This window comes from Perognathus longimembris, chromosome 14 (assembly GCF_023159225.1).
Source record: "Perognathus longimembris pacificus isolate PPM17 chromosome 14, ASM2315922v1, whole genome shotgun sequence".
NCBI lineage: Eukaryota > Metazoa > Chordata > Mammalia > Rodentia > Heteromyidae > Perognathus > Perognathus longimembris.
In genome coordinates this window covers 10,258,958-10,279,545 of record NC_063174.1, presented here as the reverse complement: position 1 = coordinate 10,279,545, position 20,588 = coordinate 10,258,958, and the positions used below count along the sequence as shown (strand labels likewise).

The 20,588-nt window shown below is 39.2% G+C and overlaps 1 protein-coding gene across 1 annotated transcript in view; it reads right to left on the bottom strand.

Annotated features, from left to right (window-relative positions):
* Positions 1 to 1,985: 1,985 nt before the first annotated feature.
* Positions 1,986 to 20,588, bottom strand: part of Brms1l (BRMS1 like transcriptional repressor) — a 35,199-nt gene continuing 16,596 nt past the window's right edge. The window contains exons 5-10 of the mRNA XM_048362265.1: positions 11,777 to 11,873; positions 11,139 to 11,222; positions 8,996 to 9,060; positions 6,759 to 6,798; positions 4,977 to 5,103; positions 1,986 to 3,547 (exon numbers count right to left, since the gene is read on the bottom strand). Of these exons, the coding sequence (XP_048218222.1) occupies positions 3,430 to 3,547; positions 4,977 to 5,103; positions 6,759 to 6,798; positions 8,996 to 9,060; positions 11,139 to 11,222; positions 11,777 to 11,873 (531 nt within the window). The 3' untranslated portion in view covers positions 1,986 to 3,429. The remainder of the gene's footprint in view (positions 3,548 to 4,976; positions 5,104 to 6,758; positions 6,799 to 8,995; positions 9,061 to 11,138; positions 11,223 to 11,776; positions 11,874 to 20,588) is intronic.

Sequence of the window (20,588 nt, the reverse complement as noted above, 5' to 3'; positions counted from 1 at the left end):
TCTTGCCAGGCAACTGATTGCTCACATCCGTAAATCCTAGATACTTGGGAGGCTGCGATCTGAGGATCCTGATTCAAAGCCAGCCCTAGCGGAAGAGTCCACAAGATTCCATCTCCAATTAACTAGCAAAATGTCAGACTGGCGGTGTGGTTGAAATGGTAGAGTACCAGCTGTGAGCAAGGAAGTCTAATGATAGCTTGGAGTCCTTGAGTTCAAGCCCCAGTACCAGCGCACGTGTGCCCGGCACACACGTGCACACGCGCGCACACACACACACATACAATGTATCTCGAAAGGGATGGCACTAATTTAAACTATAGGAAAGTCTAGATTTATAAATTTTAGCTTTTTACAACTTATAAATACATGTTTCTCAGATGAGCAACTTTAGATCATCAACTGCTTTAAAAAGTTCAAATGTAAGGCTGAGACTGTGGCTTAGCAGTAAAGTGCTTGCCTAGCACTCACAAAGCCCTGGGTTCAATTCCTCAGCACCACATAAACAGAAAAAGGCAGAAGTGGCGCTGTGGCTCAAGTGGCAGAGTGCTAGCCTTGAGCCAAAAGGAAGCCAGGGACAGTGCTCAGGCCCTGAGTCCAAGGCCCAGGACTGGCAAAAAAAAAAAAAAAAAAAAGTTCAAATGTAAGTTCTCTCACAATATTGTATCTCTTCCAGTCTGAGAAAAAATGTCCTGGTCCCAAATTCCCAATACATGGCAAATTCTACAGAGTCAACATGTTAGAATTCTCACATTTGTGTTCACTTTGTTTTGAATACGCCAGTGTCAATGACTTTCAGTTTACACATGATACATCAGCTTCCACACACAGCAGGCACTCAAACTGCAAGTAGCATTACTGGCTGCCCAGGAGTCAGGAGTCAAAGTATTCAAATAAGCTAGCTGCCGCGGCAAACTACACAGTATAAGAAGAACTTCCAGGGAGGCCGAGACTCAGGCCCACACAGCCAGTGGGGAACTGCAGGGAAGCCGCCCACCAAAGCCCTCCTAACCGGCCATCACAGTTCCTGCAAGTTAGTTCTTCACAGCAAAAATGCAAAGGACAGGCACTTCGTGAGCCCAATTCTGAGCTTTTTGTTTTTTCTGTTTATATTTTTTAAGTATCTTAGATCCTTCATCTTTAGCAAATAAAATAGTTTACATTCCAATTTGGCAAGAGACTACATAAATCCTAATGTATTCATTCATCCTAAATCCATCTTACATATAAATGAATGTTCATTCAGTTTTATTCTATGAGACTTACTGGCTCCCAAAGCAAAATCTTAGAGTAACAGCCAACGTCCTTGTTCTTTACTTTTAAAAACAATCATCAATGAGATGTAAGTGGTTCTGTAATGAGTTCCTGAGTAGCGTGTACATCAAAAAACTTTAATCCACAGATATCATGGAAAATATTCAGTGCCTAACCCACCAATATGAACAATGAGAAGGCAAGGAATGAATGCAGGCCACTAGTGTTCGTTAGTCATCAATGCTTGAACTGACAGGGCCGGGGGACTGGACATGAGAAACAGAAGCTGTAACAGTTGATCCTAAAATAGAAGCTGATCATAAAGATCTCACTTCAGAGTTCTAACAATCCTTCTTCATTAAACATTACAACCAAAAGACTAATGGGAAGATATACTACTTTATAGTATTTTAAGTCAGAGACGTGTATATGCTTACTATATCTTAATATTATGGTAGGAGGGTACATATGATGTAAACATTAGTTTTGAAAGTAAATATTTTCAACATACGGCCTCTTTAGAACTTACAGTAGGCTTTTATTGCAGTACGGCTGCATGCACGTTTTAAGTATAACTTAGCAGTCTTGAATGTGTAAATGGACCCCAATAGAGACTGAGTTGTGAAGGAAGCAGAAACGTGCAACATCCTCCCCTGAAATCCTAAAAGGCCTCAAATCCTTCTTCCAAGTGGACATAAAAACTAAACATGCAGAAGTAATTCAAGACACTCACATAACACTCAAACACGTCTTTTTATTACATACTAAATTTAAAAATACAAATCCCATTAAAAATGCTTATCAAACGTATATATAAGTACTGTCAAATACTGTTGGATTATGACATTATGTACAGTTGCTAAGGTTAATGAGAAACAGAGCAAAGTAGCCTAACTGCTGATAGTGAATGTCAGAAGTCAGCATGTCAAAATTTGGCAAATGTGAAGTGGTAATCTGCACAGGATAGTCTGCAGAGGTAAAGTCGTAAGAAATCAACGGAATCATGCAGCTGGCCTGCGCTCAGCTTTAATAAGTCCATCTCTTCCTTGTCCCTTCAGTCCCACTGTAACAGATTAAAGTGCACAAGACCACCAGGAATTCTTGATTTGGTTGTACCCTAACTCTGCACCGCAGCCTGCCGTATGGAGGGCTTCACTCCTTTGTACTGTTCCTGAGGCTTTGGAAGTTCATTTTAAATGGAGCTATGGGAGAGAGGCCAACACTGTCTAAATTGCACCACATGGCCATAAAGTGTAAAAAAAAAAAAAAAAAAGACAAAAGTGTTAATTTGGAAATAGACTCAAAGAAATCATTCCTGTCTATTTTGCCCTAGGATTAAAATTAGAATAAGGACTTAGTTTGCCTCTGAAAAATACTTACTAAAATCTGTTCCAAAAGCTGAGACAAGTCCAGCAAGACCACAATACTGCCATTACTGTTTATCACATACATAGTGCATCATAAATACAGGCACAAACACCTGCCCTCAAAGGGGTTGCAGGAATACAAGTAGAAACATCCTAACATTTGACACATACCTTACTAATTAACACTAAGCATAATTTGTAAAAACAGGTCACCACCATACAGTCAAGGAAGAGGAGAAGGAAAGCTAGTCTACAAAAGTGCTCCTTTGACCTTTCAAACCCAATAGTTTCCTTTTGGGTAAAACAAGATTGTAAGGTTTGGGCCATCAGTTCTAAATAAGCTGATGACATATATACACCTTCACATATATATGCTTAAATTTCATTCTGATTTAAACTAATGTACTAGTACAAATCATGTATAGGAAACATTTTATCCATCTTATGTACAAAGATATGGGATACTTTTTAAAAATGCAGATCAACATAGCCATGGTTCCATATGGAAGAGACAATTCATAAAAAAAAAAAAAATTTAAGAAAAAAATCAGAAAAAAAAACCCCTACCATACATACCTACTTGTCATTGAGCTTAAGGGGCAAATAAATGTAACAATCATGATTACATTTTTATCACTGTTTCTTTTACTAACGTAGATATGAATGAGGTCTACTTAAGAATACTACCTAGAGCTACATATTCTCTCATGATTGGATAGAATATAAGTTACTGAATACATTTTTTAACTCCCATGGCACATCACACTTGGTAACACTAATAAGGTAGATTTAGATAACACTTAAATCATAATTATGAATGTTTAATTGAATATTTTCCTTTCTGTAGCTGTGAAATGTAAAGCTTAGATTTGCTTCCATCAGGCCTCTTAAACCAAACTTCATCATGGTTAATTGTTGTAATTACGGCACTGTAAAGGAAAAAAAAAGAACAGGAAAAATGAATGAATTACAATATGCCTCTTCATCTTATTTTAGATTACTAGATATAAAACCAAAAATGCTGGACAGCGGGTTCAGGTAAAAAAAATCATCACTCACCAAAATGCTGCATTATCAGTAGGGCATGTTGTCAAACTACCACAGTCAACAACTTTAATAGACAGCATCCTTTCTTTCCTTAATGGAGTTGTTAAATTTTATCTTCTATTTAAACTACAGCTATGCACTGCCTAACACTTTGATTAGCAATGAACTGCATATACAACAGTGGCTCCAGAAGATAAAAACAGAGCTAAAAAAATTCCTAGCTCTGTTGAAGCCATCAAAACCTTATCACAAAACTTGTTATTCCCATATTTGTGGAAATGCTGGTGCATGCATCTACTGTGCCTAGTCATAAAGAAGAATAGCTGTAATTACAAATAGAAATGGACACTTGATAGCAATATTGGATCAACAACCTTGTTGCTGGTTCCTGTACTTGCTATACAACTTGTTAGTTTACTTCTGAAAAAGGTTTACTATACGACAGACTGCTGTGTTACAGCAGTAGTCTCATCCTTCACCTCTTGACTGCTTCGAGAAGCCAAATCACAACCAGGCACCGGTGGCTCACACCTGTAATCTTAACTACTTAAGGAGGCTAAGATCTGAGGATCGCAGTTCAAAGCCAGCCTGGGCAGGAAAGTTCAAGAGACTCTTATTTCCAGTTAACCACCAAAACAGCTGAAAGTGGACCTATGGCTCAAGTGGTAGAAAGCCTTAAGCTTAGGGACAGCACTTAGGCTGAGTTCAAGCCCCAGGCCTGAGGGGGGTGGGGGAAAAGAAAGGCTATATCCAAGTAAAATTTAAGAGGCTACAAAAATAACTTCATAAACTTTAGTTAAGTCTAGATAATTAGATTTTAAAGGCAATTTCTAATTTTCAAGTTATACTTTAAATATTGTCAGTCTTTTTGTGGGGGCAATACTGGGGATTGAACTTATTAGCCTTGTGTTTGATAGGTTAATTACTTGCTTTTAAGGTTTTCATTGATTTCTCATTACTTTCTCACCTTCACTGATACAATTTGTTTTTGATTCAAAATACTGTAACAGGCCCCAAACAGTTAAGGACTAATAGGTTGACCAAAAATTATTCATGGTCTGGATTAAAGGTATTAGGAACACAATAACTAATCTACTATAACAATTAACAAATAGGATCACTTACTCATGGGTAAATAATTCCAAACATTTTCACTTTGTTATGCTTGTGTTCAAGACTTAACATGTAGTCTGGTGGATAAACATTAATAATGATGCAAAATTATCATCAGAGAAGGGTGAACTCTCGCAGACAGTACTTCCTGACAGCAATGATCACAAACCACACTCCAAGGATCAAAATACTGCTTACCTTGTAGGACATTCATCTTTCTTATCAATGCATATTGTTTGTCCACGAATATACCATTCACCGTCATAATATAATCTCCCCTCTTCGGACCTGGCACTGTGCAGATGCTTTTCCAGTTTCACAGGCACTAAAGGGGTCAGAAGAACAAGAGGAGACATGAAGAGGTGACACCAATACATCCATCTGTGTGCAAAAACATTAACAGTATGCCTTAGATAACAAACCCAAAGATGAGAATTTGGTTTCTTACATTCTTTTATGTAATTCATTAAGTTTTTAGTTAGACAAAGCTAAACAATGAACAATGAATGGCTAGCTAATGAGACAGGTGCCAGATGGGAAAGAGGTAATTACCAATTACCTAGTTTTAATAGTACTGAAAATATTAACTGCTGTATTTCCTCTAAATATGCTTTTCATACTTTCTCTCCAGCAAGGCATCTGCCCTGGCAAAGTAGCAGATTTCAGTGACTTCCAAGAAGTCCACAAGCTTCACATTCTATAAAAGGAATACCCTAAATAGAACTTCTACTTTTAAACCCTGGAAATGGCCGGGTCCTGGCTCACGCCTGTAATCCTAGCTACTCCAGAGGCTGAGATCTGAGGGCCATGGATCAAAGCCAGCCCGGGGAGGAAAACTTCATGAGACTCTTATCTCCAACTAACCACCAGAAAACTGGAAGTGGCACTGTGGCTCAAGTGGTAGAGTGCTGGCCTGGAGCACAAAGAAGCTCAAGGACAGCACCCAGGCCCTGAGTTCAAGCCTAGATCCAGCCAAAAAAAAAAAAAAAAAAGTAACAGCACATAAGCCAGATGCTGTTGGCTCACACTTATGACATTAGCTATTCAGGAGACTGAGATCTAAGGACTGCAGTTCAAAGGTAGGCCCTGAGTTCAAGCCCCAGGACTGGCACCAAAGTGGGGTGGGGGAAGTCAGAGCACACAAAACTAAAGGGGTTGGATGGAGATCTGCTCAAATCTGTAGTGAAACTCTCAAAAGAACCCATGATCCCAAATGGAAAGAATCACTCCACCACTCCACTAGAAAGATTAGGCATTTGTCCCCTAGATGGTTCCCAAGGTCAGTACTTTATGCCACAGTGCTATAACTTCCTGACACCATATAAAGTTTAAAGGCACCTTTGGTTAAAGATATAAAGGAAACTAATCTCTTATAGATTATATCTGTTGGAATCTAACTAGAAGAAATTCCTTTTCCTACTTAAAAAAAAAAAAAAGAAACTTTTTAAAATCTAACTTTATTGCTTATAGAAGCACTGGGAATTGTGACCTATAATGAGAAAAAGTAAAACATGACCAAGTTATTCTGAGTAGTAATTTCTATCATGAATTTGCAATTTGAATTTCAAAAACAAAAAAACTCTGGAAAACATTTGGTGTGAATTTTACAGAGTATATAAAGATGTATAAATCATAAGGTAGATGAACTCCACTGTCAGCATTCTAATCTTTAGCTGCTCAGAAAGCACACATGCATAAAAATTTCACATACAACTTTACAGATTCCAGAATGTCCAAAGACTAAGTCGTCTTTGAATTACAGACTCAGTATTAGTAGAGCAATATAGCTGAACATTAGTAAAAGAAACACATTGCACTTAGAAATTTTGAATCTTTCACAGGAAGCAAGAGATTCACAATTTCTGTTTTAGTGCTCACTGGTGAAATTATATTGATAGCATAGTTCATTAACATGCAGATTATTTAATAACCTATATTCAACAAATCATCACATAGAATATTTCTCCACTCAATACTTACATTCTGTTTTCACTCTGTGTGGACCCAGTGTAGCCATTGCCTTAATTCAAAAAAGGAAGAATTGTCTGACTTCAGATTAAAATGTATTTTGGTATCTCTTTAATATACACAATGTTCCGAATTGGTTCAATAACAAATATATAAAATATATATATATGTTTTATATAAAATATAACCCTTATCTGCTCTTAAAGGAATCTTTAATAATCTATAATTATTAGCTGCTCTAATTTTTTTTTGGTGTGGGTAAATCCAGGGTTTTGCTCATGCTAGGCAAGCACTCTACCAATAAGTCATACTCCAAGCCTTCTAATAAGTCTGTAAAGAAATGGCTGAGGTTGGGACTGTGGCTTAGTGGCAGTGCTTGCCTAGCATGCATGAAACCCTGGGTTTGATTTCTCAGTACCACATAAACAGAAAAAGCTGAAAGAGGCATTGCGGCTCAAGTGATAGAGTGCTAGCCTTAAGCAAAAGAAGCTCAAGGACAATGCCCAGGCCCTGAGTTCAAGTCCCATGAGTGGCGAGGGGATGGGGGTAGCAACTAGATGCAATGGTTCATATCTGTAATCTCTGCTATTCAGAAGGGAAAGATTGAGAGAATCACAGTTCAGGGGCTAGTGGTAGAGTGCTAGCCTTGAGCAAAATGAAGCCAGAGACAGTGCCTAGCCCCTGAGCTCAAGCCCCAACAGTGGCACCCAACAACAAAACAAAATCAGAGAGAATCACAGTTTAAGGCTAGTCTGGGCAAAAAAGTTACAAGAAAAAAAACAAAAACCTGGGCATGACAGTGCATGCCTATAATCCCAGCTATTGAAACTGGCCTGAGCAAAACTGTGAGATCCTATCTGAAAAATAACTAAAGCAAAGAGGCTGGTGGGGCTAAAACACTTATCTAGTAGGAATGAATACTCGAGTTCAGTACCAAAATCAAACAAAAAAGTAACATATGTATAAAAAATAATTCTTCCTTCTAAGTATTATCAGTATTTGAAATAATTCCTTGCTGTCAACTAAATTTATAAGAAATGGAAAAGTTTAAGAAGCCCAGGAAAAGCCTCTAATTCTTGCCTAATGACAAAACATAAAAGACATGAAGTTAGGGCTCAAATGTTTACTTGTGTTCCTTCAACAGGTATGCACCAAGTGCCTTCCATGAGCCACAACCAAGCACACAATATAATCATACTGGTATCTGGGAGCACTTCTACATGTTATTAAATTATTATTAACACCCCCAGTTCTTATTCTGCTGACACATTCCTAGTTCTTACAGTCCAATTATTACTGTTTATAGTAGAATAAACTGTCTAGAAATGTTACCAAAGACATAACAACTATATTTTGATATATAAGTGAAGAAAACAGAAAATTTTAACAAGTAGACTATAAAAATATATTTCTCTTCCATGGTTCTTTAATCTTATTTTTAAGATTTTTTTATCTTTAAGTAGTTGTACAAAGGAGTTGATATTTAAGAAAGCAGCTTATGGGGGCTGGGAATATGGCCTAGTGGCAAGAGTGCTCGTATACATGAAGCCCTGGGTTCAATTCCCCAGCACCATATATATAGAAAATGGCCAGAAGTGGCGCTGTGGCTCAAGTGGCAGAGTGCTAACCTTGAGCAAAAAGAAGCCAGGGACAGTGCTCAGGCCCTGAGTCCAAGCCCAGAACTGGCCAAAAAAAAAAAAAAGCAGCTTATGAATACAATGCATCCTGAACAATGTTACCCCTCTCTCCCAACCTCTCCCTCCCCTCACTTGTCTTCATTTTGTAGGATAAACATTGAATTTGTTACTGCATTCTCTCTCTCCCTCCTCTTTATTCCTCTCACCCACTCTCCTTGACCCCACGCCAACTCTGTTTATTTTCTATAACTCTGATTTTTGTTTTTCTGGGAAATTACACTGAGTTCTCCTCTAAATCAACTGTATTTCAATTAATACATTTGTGAACAACTGCACAGCATGCAAGGTATGAGAAACATTAAGACATTAAGGCAGGACAGAACTTTCTGAATAAAGATCCAGAAGCACAGCAAATCAAAGAAAGACTTGATAAATCAGACTATATCAAACTAAGAGCTTCTGCACAGCAAAGAACACAGCGGGCAAGCTAAAGATAACCTACAGAATCAGAGATTTTTACCAGCTATAAATCAGGCAATGGCCTACTATGTGTATGCTTAAGAAACTAAACCCTCACCCAAGTAATAAATGGCTCACAGTCTTTAATCTTACCTTTCTAATTGTCGTCCAGTCTTCAAGAATATCAAGATCTTGTAGCATATAAACTATATATGGACGTTGACAAGTCAAGGTCAATTTGGCTGTAAGAACATCTTATTTTCAATTCTATTTCCAAAGTTGTAGTTTTCAGAGACTGTAACAATGCAGTACAGGCATAATCCTTTGGCATCTTGAATTGACTTCAAACTATTCTTTAAAAACTTAGTATGAAGACAAATATACTCTAGTACTTCTGACGCCATACACAGTTCCCTTAATCCAGTATACTGATTGCAAAATACATCACCAACCCAATCACTACTGTTAAAGTGGGACCAAGAAAGGCAGCTGGGGGCACAGGGAAGATTTAGAAGATTTAGAAGGCTATGTGAAGGAAATGTGAAGACTCAATGTATACATCATTATTATTCAGATATTCCAATGTCAGGAACATAACAGATGAAGCTGGGTGTGGTGGCTCAAGAATGTAATCCTAGTTACTTGGGAGGTGGAGATCAGGGGATCTTGATTTGAGACCAGCCCAGAGAGAAAAGTTCACAAACTTCTATTTCAACCAATGGCTGGGAGGGTGCATGCATCTGTTATCCCAGCCACAGGAAAGCACAACAGCTGAGTACAGTGGCACATGCTATCGCCCCAAGTGTCACAGGGAAGCACAGTAGGAGGATCATAGCCCAGTCCAGCCCAGGCATAAAGCCAAACCCTACTCCAAATTAACCAAAGGAAAAAGGGCTGGAGGCCAAGCTCAAGCTCAGCACCTGATAGTAAGCATAAGGCCCTGAGTTCAATACACAGTACCACCAAAGAAAAGTACAAGTGCAGTGGTTCATACCTGTATTCCTAGCTATTTAAGAGATTAGGATCAAGGATGAAGGACAGCCAGGACAGAAAAGTTTGCAAGACCCCTGCTCAACCAATAGCTAGGCATGGAGGTACACGCCTGTCATCATTCCAGCTATGTGAGAGGTTGAGATAGACAGCATCATAATCCAAGCTAGCTTGAGCAAAAGAAGTTATGACACTCCGTTCACTAGAAGTTGGAGGCAGTAGTGTACACCTGTCATCCCAGCTACAGTGGAAATATATACTGGAGAATCCCAGTCCAGGATCAAGCTGGGCAAGACAGACCCTGTGTCAAAAATAACCAGTATAACTGTCGACATATTGTCTAATATCGACATTACATTTAAAGCCCTAGGCGAATTTTCTTGGGCGTAGGCCACGTGGCTACTGTATATGTTCTTGGTACATTGTGTATTGTATATATGTCTACCTGACCTAGGGAAGGGAAAGAAAACCAGGGTGTAAGATATCACAAGAAATGTACACACTGCCCTACTATGTAACTGTACCCTTTTTGCACAACACCTTGTCAAAAAATTTGTGTTTAATTAATAAATAAATTTTTAAAAAAAATAACCAGTATAAAAAAGGGCTAGAAGCTGGGCACCAGTGGCTCACACCTGCAATTCTAACTGCTCAGGAAGCCAAGCCAGCCCAGGCAGAAAAGCCCCTGGCAGACTTTTATCTCCAATGAACCACACAAAAACCAGAAGTGGCACTGTGGCTACAGTGGCAGAGTGCTAGCCTTGAGCACAGAGAGGAACTGGGACAGTGCCCAGGCCAATTTCAAGCCCCACAACCAACAAAAAAAGTTGGAAGCATGATTCAGCAGCAAAGCACCTACCTAGCAAGTACAAGGCCCTGACTTCAAACCCCAGTGCTAAAAAAAAAAAGTACATATGAGGCCAGGTATGTGGCATACACCAATAATCTCAGCATTTGAAAGCTGAAGCAAGAGGATCAAGAGTTAAAAGCCTGGGCTACATAGCAAAATTGTCTTAAAAATAAAATGTACACTTGAGAACAGATCTTGCTATGTAAGAAACAGGTCTTTCACAACAATGCCAATATAAGCCAAAAAAAAAAAAACATACTAATTTTCAAAGCTAACAGGATGACTAAATTTCTTCTTCTCTCTACCTCTCTTCATCTAAATTACACGTTCTGCCTTCAACCCACTTACTACAGGACCACCTAAATAAAGTCAATATGTACTAGTAAAAGCTATAAAAGTATGCACGATGTAAAAATGCACATGAAGGGCAGGAATCAACAATTTAGAAAAGGATATCTGAAACAACAACTGGCTTCTTCTTGTCAGGACTGAAGGGGTCCTTCCTCTTTTTTCTTGACTGAAGCTCATCATTCCACAACTCTGAAAGCAAATAGAAGGAAGGATTAGTTGATCTCATTCTGCTCATTTACATATAAACTACACAAAGCTTCCATGGAAACAATGCATACACATTAAGACTGTATTCGATACCATGTCTCCACTATGCCTGCTCTGTACCAGAGAAATGAAGTTTCTTTCTAACAGACAAAATAAGACATACCCTGGAGCAGACGAGGAAATCTGCAACCTCATGTAGCCCTGAAGCAGCCCAGGATTCACACAGGATTCATCTAACTATCAACAAGTGTCCTTTTTCTGAGCCAAAAAAAAAAAATCTACCCCTCGTCTCCATCCATTTGTTACAGCTTGATGCTAGGAAAGATTCCTAACCCTGCGGCTGACTCCACTGCTTCTTAGGGAGGATTTTGTCCCTTTGGCTGTCTTCAGTTTACATCTTTCTATACGGTTTGAGTTCAAATCAAAGGAAAAACCATAACCCAACCCAATTCTTCCCTTTCCCTCCTAGTGGACATTCCATGTGCATATGCTGATACTAGAAGAGACCCAAACCCAGCGTCAGAGCGCGCCCTCACCTGAGGTGATGTCAATGCTGTGTCTGTCCTCCTCAAGCCTTCTGATTTTCTCCTCCAGCTCACTCTGAACTGTATCATACAACAAAAGCTTTTCACTCTGGGGAGTAAACGAAACTACGGATTACAGAAAGAAAGTATCGTATCCGTCCATCTTAACTAAGTGCCCAAGTGACTGAAAGGACTTTAATACATGAACACAGAGTGGGTTTGATTGCCTTTTTAGTTATAATTAAAAGAATATTTTAAAGAAATATCAATATGTGAAAGAAATATATAAAATTAGAAATTGTACTATGTACATACTAATTCGAGCTACATAAAATGGTATGTTGTTTAGGTGGGAGGATATAGTCAAGAATTCAATGCATATCCTACAAAATGAAGAAAGGTGAGAGAAGGGCTGGGGTTGCAGGCAAGAATGCTGAAGGGGTGACACTGATCAAGACACAGTGCATTCATAAACTGCTTGGTTAAATGACAACTCCTTTGCACAAGTATTTAAAGATAGTAATAAAAAAATTGTAAACCAGCCAGATATGGTAGCTCACATCTGTAATCACAATTATTTAGAAGGTAGAGAGAGAAGAACAGGGACAGCCTGGGCTAAAAAGTTAGCAAGACCTCTTCTCAATAAATAAGCTGAGTAGGGTGGTTCATGCCTGTAATCAAAAAACAAACAAACAAAAAAAAAAACAGGAGACGTAAGGAGGAGTATCAGAGTCCAAGGCCAGCCTGGACAAAAAGCTCAAGACTGTAACTGAAAAATTACTTTAAAAAAAAAATGGAGGAATTTGAAAAAAAAAAAATGGAGGGAGGAAGGGAGCTGGAGGCAGAGCTCAAAGCCTAACTCAGAACCCGAATTCCAGTCTCCCTATCCCACCAACAAACAAATGAAATAAGAACATCTAAAGATACATGTGTTAAAGAAAATGTTTATAAGACACTGGCCTTTCTGAACCATCACTGGACTGCTTGTCACCGTAATGGAGAATATACAAAAACTGTGTCCTCAGAAAACTCAGCATATTTTCTCATAGAAATGGTAAATGATAATGTGAATTGTCTCCCCATCATATTCAGTGGGCCAACATATCACAAAAAAAAAATACCAAACACAAATTTTATAGCCATTTAAGATAAGTCAATTTATTGACAGTTATAAAATTATACATTAATTACTTCCAAACAGCTCTACAAAACTGTAGAAAGACACTTGCTAAAACACATTAGACAAGACCAGGGATATAACCTGGTGACAGAGCACTTGACTAGCATACACAAGCCCTGTCACTGATCCCCAGAACTACGAAAAAAAAGGAACAAGCAAGAAGAAGGAAGACGAGGGGAAAAGGAAGAGCAAGACGAGAAGGAAGAAGAAAAGGAGACAGAGGGAGAGAAGGAAGAAGAGGAAAGGAAAGAGATTAGAAGCAAGGTCTACTCGGCCTATATTTTCTGCTGTAACACTGTAGCCCTTCTTAGAAAAGCCACAGGTTACACATAAGTATTCAGAGTTCTTACATCAACAGCTAGGACAGCTCTATTCCACCCCCCACCCCCGGCCCCCGGCCCCCGGCCCCACATGCGCATGTCAGGTGGAAACACTCAGCTAGTGGGAAGATTAGAGTCTTGTGGAAGACTCTTGTGTCATCAGTTAGGATACAGGTTGCCCTGTATAAGAGCACAGTGCCAGGCAGCAATGAACTCCCACTTGGGGTTTGAAATTTCAACTGTACACATGCTTGAAGGTTGTTCTCTGTATGGTAAGAAAGATGGATTTTGTCCATCTGAAGCCAGCCAGCAGTTTCAAAGAAAGCCAAGCTGAAGAATACACTAATTGGATGTCAGATGAAAATGATCTCCTCACATGCTGCTCTCTGTACTTTTCTATGCTTCCTCCTGTCTTAGGAAATGTTCCAGTTTATCCACAGTGCGCTACAAGAATTGGGAACTGTTCTCTATCAAAGAAAAACGGGAAGCAGCTGCCCTCCAGACTCACACCGTGGAAGTAACACCCCGTTCCCCAAGAAAAGACGACCAAATGCAGAGCTTTGAAGAACAAGAAAGTTCAAGGATACTCTCTTTCCTTTCTGTTGATAAATTTGCTGAAGGTTAAGCAGAAATTCTACAGCAAGTCTACTAACCATGTGTGTGTGTGTGTGTGTGTGAGAGAGAGAGAGAGAGAGAGAGATGAGACTTTAAGTCAGGGCCTGTCCCTGAGCTTTTTTGCTCAAGGCTACAATTTAAGCCACAGCTCCATTTCTAGCTTTTTGGCAGTTAGTTAATTGAAGATAAGAGTCTCTCAGACATTCCTGCCCAAGCCGGCTTCCAACTAAGATCCTCAGATCTCAACCTCCTCAGTAGCTGACACTGCAGGCGTGAGCCAGTGGCACCCTACCACTAATCACTCTTTCAACTTAAGTGAAGCCAGAATGAGCCAGAAACAAGTGGATCATGTCTGTCAATAATCCTAGCTACTCAGGAGGATGAGACCTGAGGCTCATAGTCCAAAGCCAGCTGTGGGCAGTCAACCCCTAAGAGATCTTCTCTCCAACTAATCACCAAAAAGCCAGAAGTGGAGCTGTAGCTCAATTAGTAGGGCACTAGCCTTGAGTAAAAAAGCTCAGGGACAGCTCCTAGGCCCTGAGTTCAATTCCTAGGACAGCACTCTCTCTCTCTCTCTCTCTCTCTCTCTCTCTCTTTTCCTGTTGGGTTCCAGAGGTTCCCACCTATAGTCCTAACTATGTAGGTGAGATCCATAGAACAGAGATTCAAAACCAGTCCAGGGAGAAAAATAGGCAAGTCTCCATATTCAATGAACCAGCAAAATGTCAAAGTAGAATCTCAAGTGGTAGAGCACCAGCTGGGCAAGTGTGAGGCCCTGGGTTCAAACCCCAGTATCAGCAATAATAATAATAATGATGATGATGATGATGATGCTTACTGCTAGGAATAGTGACACCTGCCTTTAATCTCGCCTACTTCAGAGGCAAAGGATTATGGCAATGAGGCCAGTCCTGGCAAAAGCCCTGAGACCCTATACGACAAACAACTGAAAGCAAAAATGAGGGGGGGGGAACCATGACTCAAGTGGTAGGACACCAGCCTAGCAAGTGGGAGGTTGAATGCACAGTGCTTCCAAAAGTTATGTAATTAATACAAGTATACACTTGTACTGAATTAATACAAATGCTTGGTGTACTTCCATCCTCCTCACCTGCACTCACTGCTCACTAGCCTGTTCCCAGGCTGACACCTATACTTTTCTCATTGGGACAGTCTTAAGAAACCCCAAGAGAGTCCTCCAAGGTTCCATTATGACACTGCTCTCACACTGACCTATGTTCAGAATGAGTTCCTCTTTGGTAGTTTCCTCAATTAAATACCTCACTGTTTTCAACTTTCTTCAGGACTAGAACCCCTGGGAGATTTTGAAGGACTAGCATTACCCAAAAGTGATAGATACAATACAATACAATACAATAACTGGGCATGGTGGCTTATGCCCATAATCCTAGCTACTTGGGAATACAGGAATATTGCTTGCTGTTCAGAATCCCATCTTAAAGAATAAGCCAGGTGTGGTAGTACATTTCTGTAATCCCAGATATGCTAGAGGTGTAGGTATGAGAATTCAAATCTAAAGATGGCCTAGTCAAATAGTTCAAAACTCTAAAAAAATAACAAGAACAAAAAGGGCTGGGAATATTGTTCAAGTGGTAAAGCACCTGCCTAGCAAGTATGAGGTCCAGAGTTCAAAACCTCAGTACTACCAAAGAAAGCTTTAATAGTTTTCCCCCATGTGTACTGTACTGAAATTTTTAAAAAGTACATAGGATAAAATTCAAAAATAGAAACAACCTAGTTATGAAGGAATGATCAACTGGAAGTCTAATGATATTAGGAAAATTAATTTAACTGTATCCTGGAGGCTAGAAGTATGGCTCAGTGGTAGTGCATGTGTTTATAGCCAATGCATGAAGCCTGGGTTTGGTCCCTACTACCACCACCTGGATTAAAAAGCTACACTAATAAAATGAAATCACATATATGCTGAAATAACAATATAAAAAAATCCACAGAACATGCAAAAACTTACTCTTCCCCAATACCAAGGACAAAGAGAAAATTCTAAAGTTGAACAGGGAGAAAACAGGTCAGGATCAAGAAGCAGAATAACCTATGAAAAGCAATACTGATGGCTCATGCCTGTAATCCCAGGTACTCAGAAAGCTGAGACCTAAAAGATGGCAGTTCAATGCCAGCCTTAGCAGAAAAGTCCAGGAGACTCAATCTCCAATAAACAGAACAAAAAAATCCAGACTGGAGATGTGGCTAAAGTGGTAGAGCAACGGCTTTAAACAAAAAAGCCAACTGAGAGCATGAGGCCCTGAGTTCAAAACACCTGCACAAAAAAGCAAGCTAACAATAAATGAATTAATCCAAAGATGAATGTGTGAGAAGAGGAAGTTCAAGCACAGCATAACTCAGTGAACAACATGCACAATGAAAACAAAAGGCACAGCCTACAATAAATAAAAGCAAAGCTATTTTTGTACATTTAAAATAGAATTTTCCATTAAGGAAGGGAAGACAGCTAAGATGTTCTTCAAGAAGCAAAAAGTAAACATGCAAGGAAGCATTATAACTGAAAAACCCTACGCAAAAAGCTAAAAAAAAAGTGTAGGGCTGGGAATGTGGCTTAGTGGTAGAGTGCTTGCCTAGCATGCACGAAGCTCTGGGTTCGATTTCTCAGCACCACATTAAACAGAAAAGACCAGAAGTACCTCTGTGGCTCAAGTGGTAGAATGATAGCCTTGAGCAAAAAGAAGCCAGGGACAGTGCTCAGGCCCTGAGTCCAAGCCCCAGAACTGGCAAAACAACAACAAAAAAAAAGTGTAGATAAATCTAAAAAGAATTAACTCTATAAGACAGTAACAAAGTCTCATGAAGGGTAAAAAGGCAACAATGAAACTTTTAATTTGTAATCTGGGAGACAGTAACTAGAGTGAGACATGTCCAACTCCAGAAGGAGGCTGAAGTCAACATTTAACTTTAGATCCTACTAATTTAGATATGCATGCTGAAAGTGAACGCAACATTAACACACAGAAATGGAAGATACAAAGGTAATTAACAATAAAAATATAAGGTACGATTTTATTATATGATTTTAAAATTCAATAAACAATCCCTTTCACAAAACAAAAACAGAAAAGAAATATAAACCAGAACCAATAGAAGCAGGCATGGTAACGCATACAGTAACCCCAGTACTGTGAAGGCAGAGGCAGGAGGACCGAGACATCCCGGGCTACATAACAAGTTCAAGGCAAAGTTGAGTATCATCACACAGTGATACTCTGTGTCAAGAAGGGAGGAGAAAGGAAAGGAGAGGAGGGAAAAGGAGAGGAGTAGATGTGAGTGGAATTAAAAAAGAAAAAAAGAAAAAATAGCAACCAAAAAAAAAATACAATAAGAAATAAATTCAGGGCTGGGGATATAGCCTAGTGGCAAGAGTGCCTGCCTCGGATACATGAGGCCCTAGGTTCGAGTCCCCAGCACCACATATACAGAAAACGGCCAGAAGCGGCGCTGTGGCTCAAGTGGCAGAGTGCTAGCCTTGAGCGGGAAGAAGCCAGGGACAGTGCTCAGGCCCTGAGTCCAAGGCCCAGGACTGGCCAAAAAAAAAAAAAGAAAGAAATTCAGGGCTGGGGATATGGCCTAGTGGCAAGAGTGCTTGCCTCCCATACATGAGGCCCTGGGTTCAATTCCCCAGCACCACATATACAGAAAATGGCCAGAAGTGGCGCTGTGGCTCAAGTGGCAGAGTGCTAGCCTTGAGCAAAAAGAAGCCAGGGACGGTGCTCAGGCCCTGAGTCCAAGGTCCAGGACTGGCAAAAAAAAAAAAAAAAAGAAAGAAAGAAATTCAGGCAAAAGAGCATATAGTCACTGATAAAGGAAATTAAAGATACAAATGAGTTGACAATCAAAATTCATATATGATAAGCCTTAATGTTCTTTAAATGCCCACACTATTCAAAGTGATTTGCAGATTCAACATAATCCCTATCAAAATTTCAATGGCATTTTTTACAGAAATAGAAATAAACTAATCATAAAGTCCATATGGAACCACATACTACGTAAAAAAAATCTTGAGTAAGAATAAAAAGGTACCATGTCATCTGATTTCAAAACATATTACAAACCTGCAGTAATCAAAACAGTATGGTACTGGCATAAAGACCAACATACAGACCAATGAAAGAAATACAGATATATACAAATATACAGTCAGTTGATCTTAGACAAGAGTGACAAAACCACACAATGGGAAAAGGGACAACCTTCAAAAAAACAGCACTAGGAAAACTACATATATATACAAAGAAGGAAGGAAGGGAGGGAGGGAGGGAATGAGGGAAGAAAGAAGAGGGGGGAGAGAGAGAAGAGAGAAAGAATTGAACCCTCATCTTAAACTACATACAAAAACATAGTAACTAAAACTGTAAAACTCCTAGAAGAAAATATAGGAGATAAACTTCATGACATCTGGGCAATGACTTTTTTAGATATGACCTAAAAAGCATAGAAATACCCTAACAGTACTTCTAAAGTTTTTTTAAATTGTTTCTGTACAGAAAAGGAAAAAACCAATAAATGGAAAACAACAACCTAGAGAATGGGAGAAAAAAACTTGCAACTCACTATCTGAATTTCTGACTGGTTTAACAGTGGCAAAGAATAATAATATATGCCGTCATTTAAATAGTTCAATAGCAAAAATCCATTACTAAATTCAATAGATGTACACACTTAATACAATCTAATAATTCTTCATGGTAAAAGTCAAAACCATTATGAGGTATTACTTCAGACCTACGAGAATAACTACTGGCAAAAAGACAAAAGATAACAAGTGATAGCAAAGGTGTAGAGAAAAAGGAACTCACTGTTAGTGAGAATCTAAATTAGAATCAAGGTGAAAAATAGAAAGGAGACTGGTCAACAAATTAAAGGCCAGGTACAAGTGATTCACGCCTGTCAACTCAGCTACTTGGGAAGCTGAGAACAGAGGATCCAGCCATCATTTAAATAGTTCAGTGCCAGTTCAGTCCAGTACCAGTGGTTTGTACCTGCATCCTAACTACTCTGGAGACTGGACTCTAAACATCATGTTTGAAGCAGCAAAGTCCATAAAACTCTTTTCTTCAGTTAACCCCCAAAAGGCCAGAAGTGGAGCTCTAGTGGCAGAGCACCAGTCTTGAGCAAAAAAGCTCAAGGACAGTGCTGCAGAACACACACACACACACACACACACACACACACACACACACACACACACACACTCTTCCAGTTTAGCCCACACAGAAAAATCTAAACCGCTCCATCCATCTCATTAGAAGACTGTGCATGGTGGCACAAGCCTGTCTTCCCAGCTACAAGAGAAAGCCCTAAATAAGCAAATCAAAGTCCAGGTGTACACCCAAGCAAAAAATGAGAACTATTTCAAAATTACCAGTAGGGGAAAAAAGAAGCCAAGCATCAGTGGTTCACACCTATAATCCTAGCTACTCAGGAGGCTGAGACTTGGAGGAACGTGGTTCAAAGCCTAAACAGGCAGAAAAATCTGTGAAATTTTTCTCTCCAATGAAGAGGCATGGCTCAAGCAGTAGGGCTCCTCCCTAGCAAGAATGAGTCCCCGAGTTCTAATCCCAGTACAAAAAAATAAAAATACAAGGCTGGGAATATGGCCTAGTGGTAAAGTGCTTGCCTCATATACATGAAGCCCTGGGTTCGATTCCTCAGCACCACATATATAGAAAATGGCCAGAAGTGGCGCTGTGGCTCAAGTGGTAGAGTGCTAGCCTTGAGCAAAAGAAGCCAGGGACAGTGCTCAGGCCCAGAGTTCAAGTTCCAGGACTGGCAAAATAAATAAATAAATAAAATACAAATATAATCCAACAATTTCACTTTGAGATATGTATAAAAGATAATGAAATCATATTGAAAAGAGCAAGTGTGAGGCCCTGAATTCAAAACCAGTACCAAAAAAAAAGTATAATAACAACTGTAAGATGGGTGCCGGTGGCTCATGCCTGTACTTCTAGCTACTCAGGAGGCTGAGATATGAGGATTGCAGTTCAAAGACAACCCAGGCAGGAAAGTCCATGGAGACTCTTTTCTCCAACTAACCACCAGAAAATTGAAAGTGGCACTGTGGCGCAAAGTGGTAAAGCCTTGAGTGAAAAAGCTCAGGGACAGTGCACAAGCCCTAAGTCCAAGTTCCACAACTGACGAAATAAACCATGAAAAGGAAAAGAGCAAAGTAAGACTATCAGGTTTAATTATCAATATGTACTAAACTAAAAGCTAATGAATAAATCAGCATATCAGAAATAAATCAGCATACACTCAAATAAACATTAGATAAAATGATGGGATTGGTGATTTATTACAAAATAATGTATTGAGATCACCTATCCATATGCAAAACAAAATAAGAACAATATACTTTATACCACATACAAAAGTTAACTGGAGGTAGTTTAGAAATTTAAATATTAAAAGTAAACTTTGAATTTTTAATGGAAAAATGTATCTTTTTACCTAAAACAGGTAAGATATAAAAAGCACATATGATAAGTGAAAAGGTACTTGAGGCCATCAAAAAGAGTGAAAAGATCTGATTTCCTGAGCAAAAATATTTGCAAAGTTAATGAAGGAAAAACCAAGAGGCCAATCTAGAGATGAAAGATACACATAAGCCTTCTTAGCAAAGAAAACCCAAGTAATCACCAAAAAGACATTT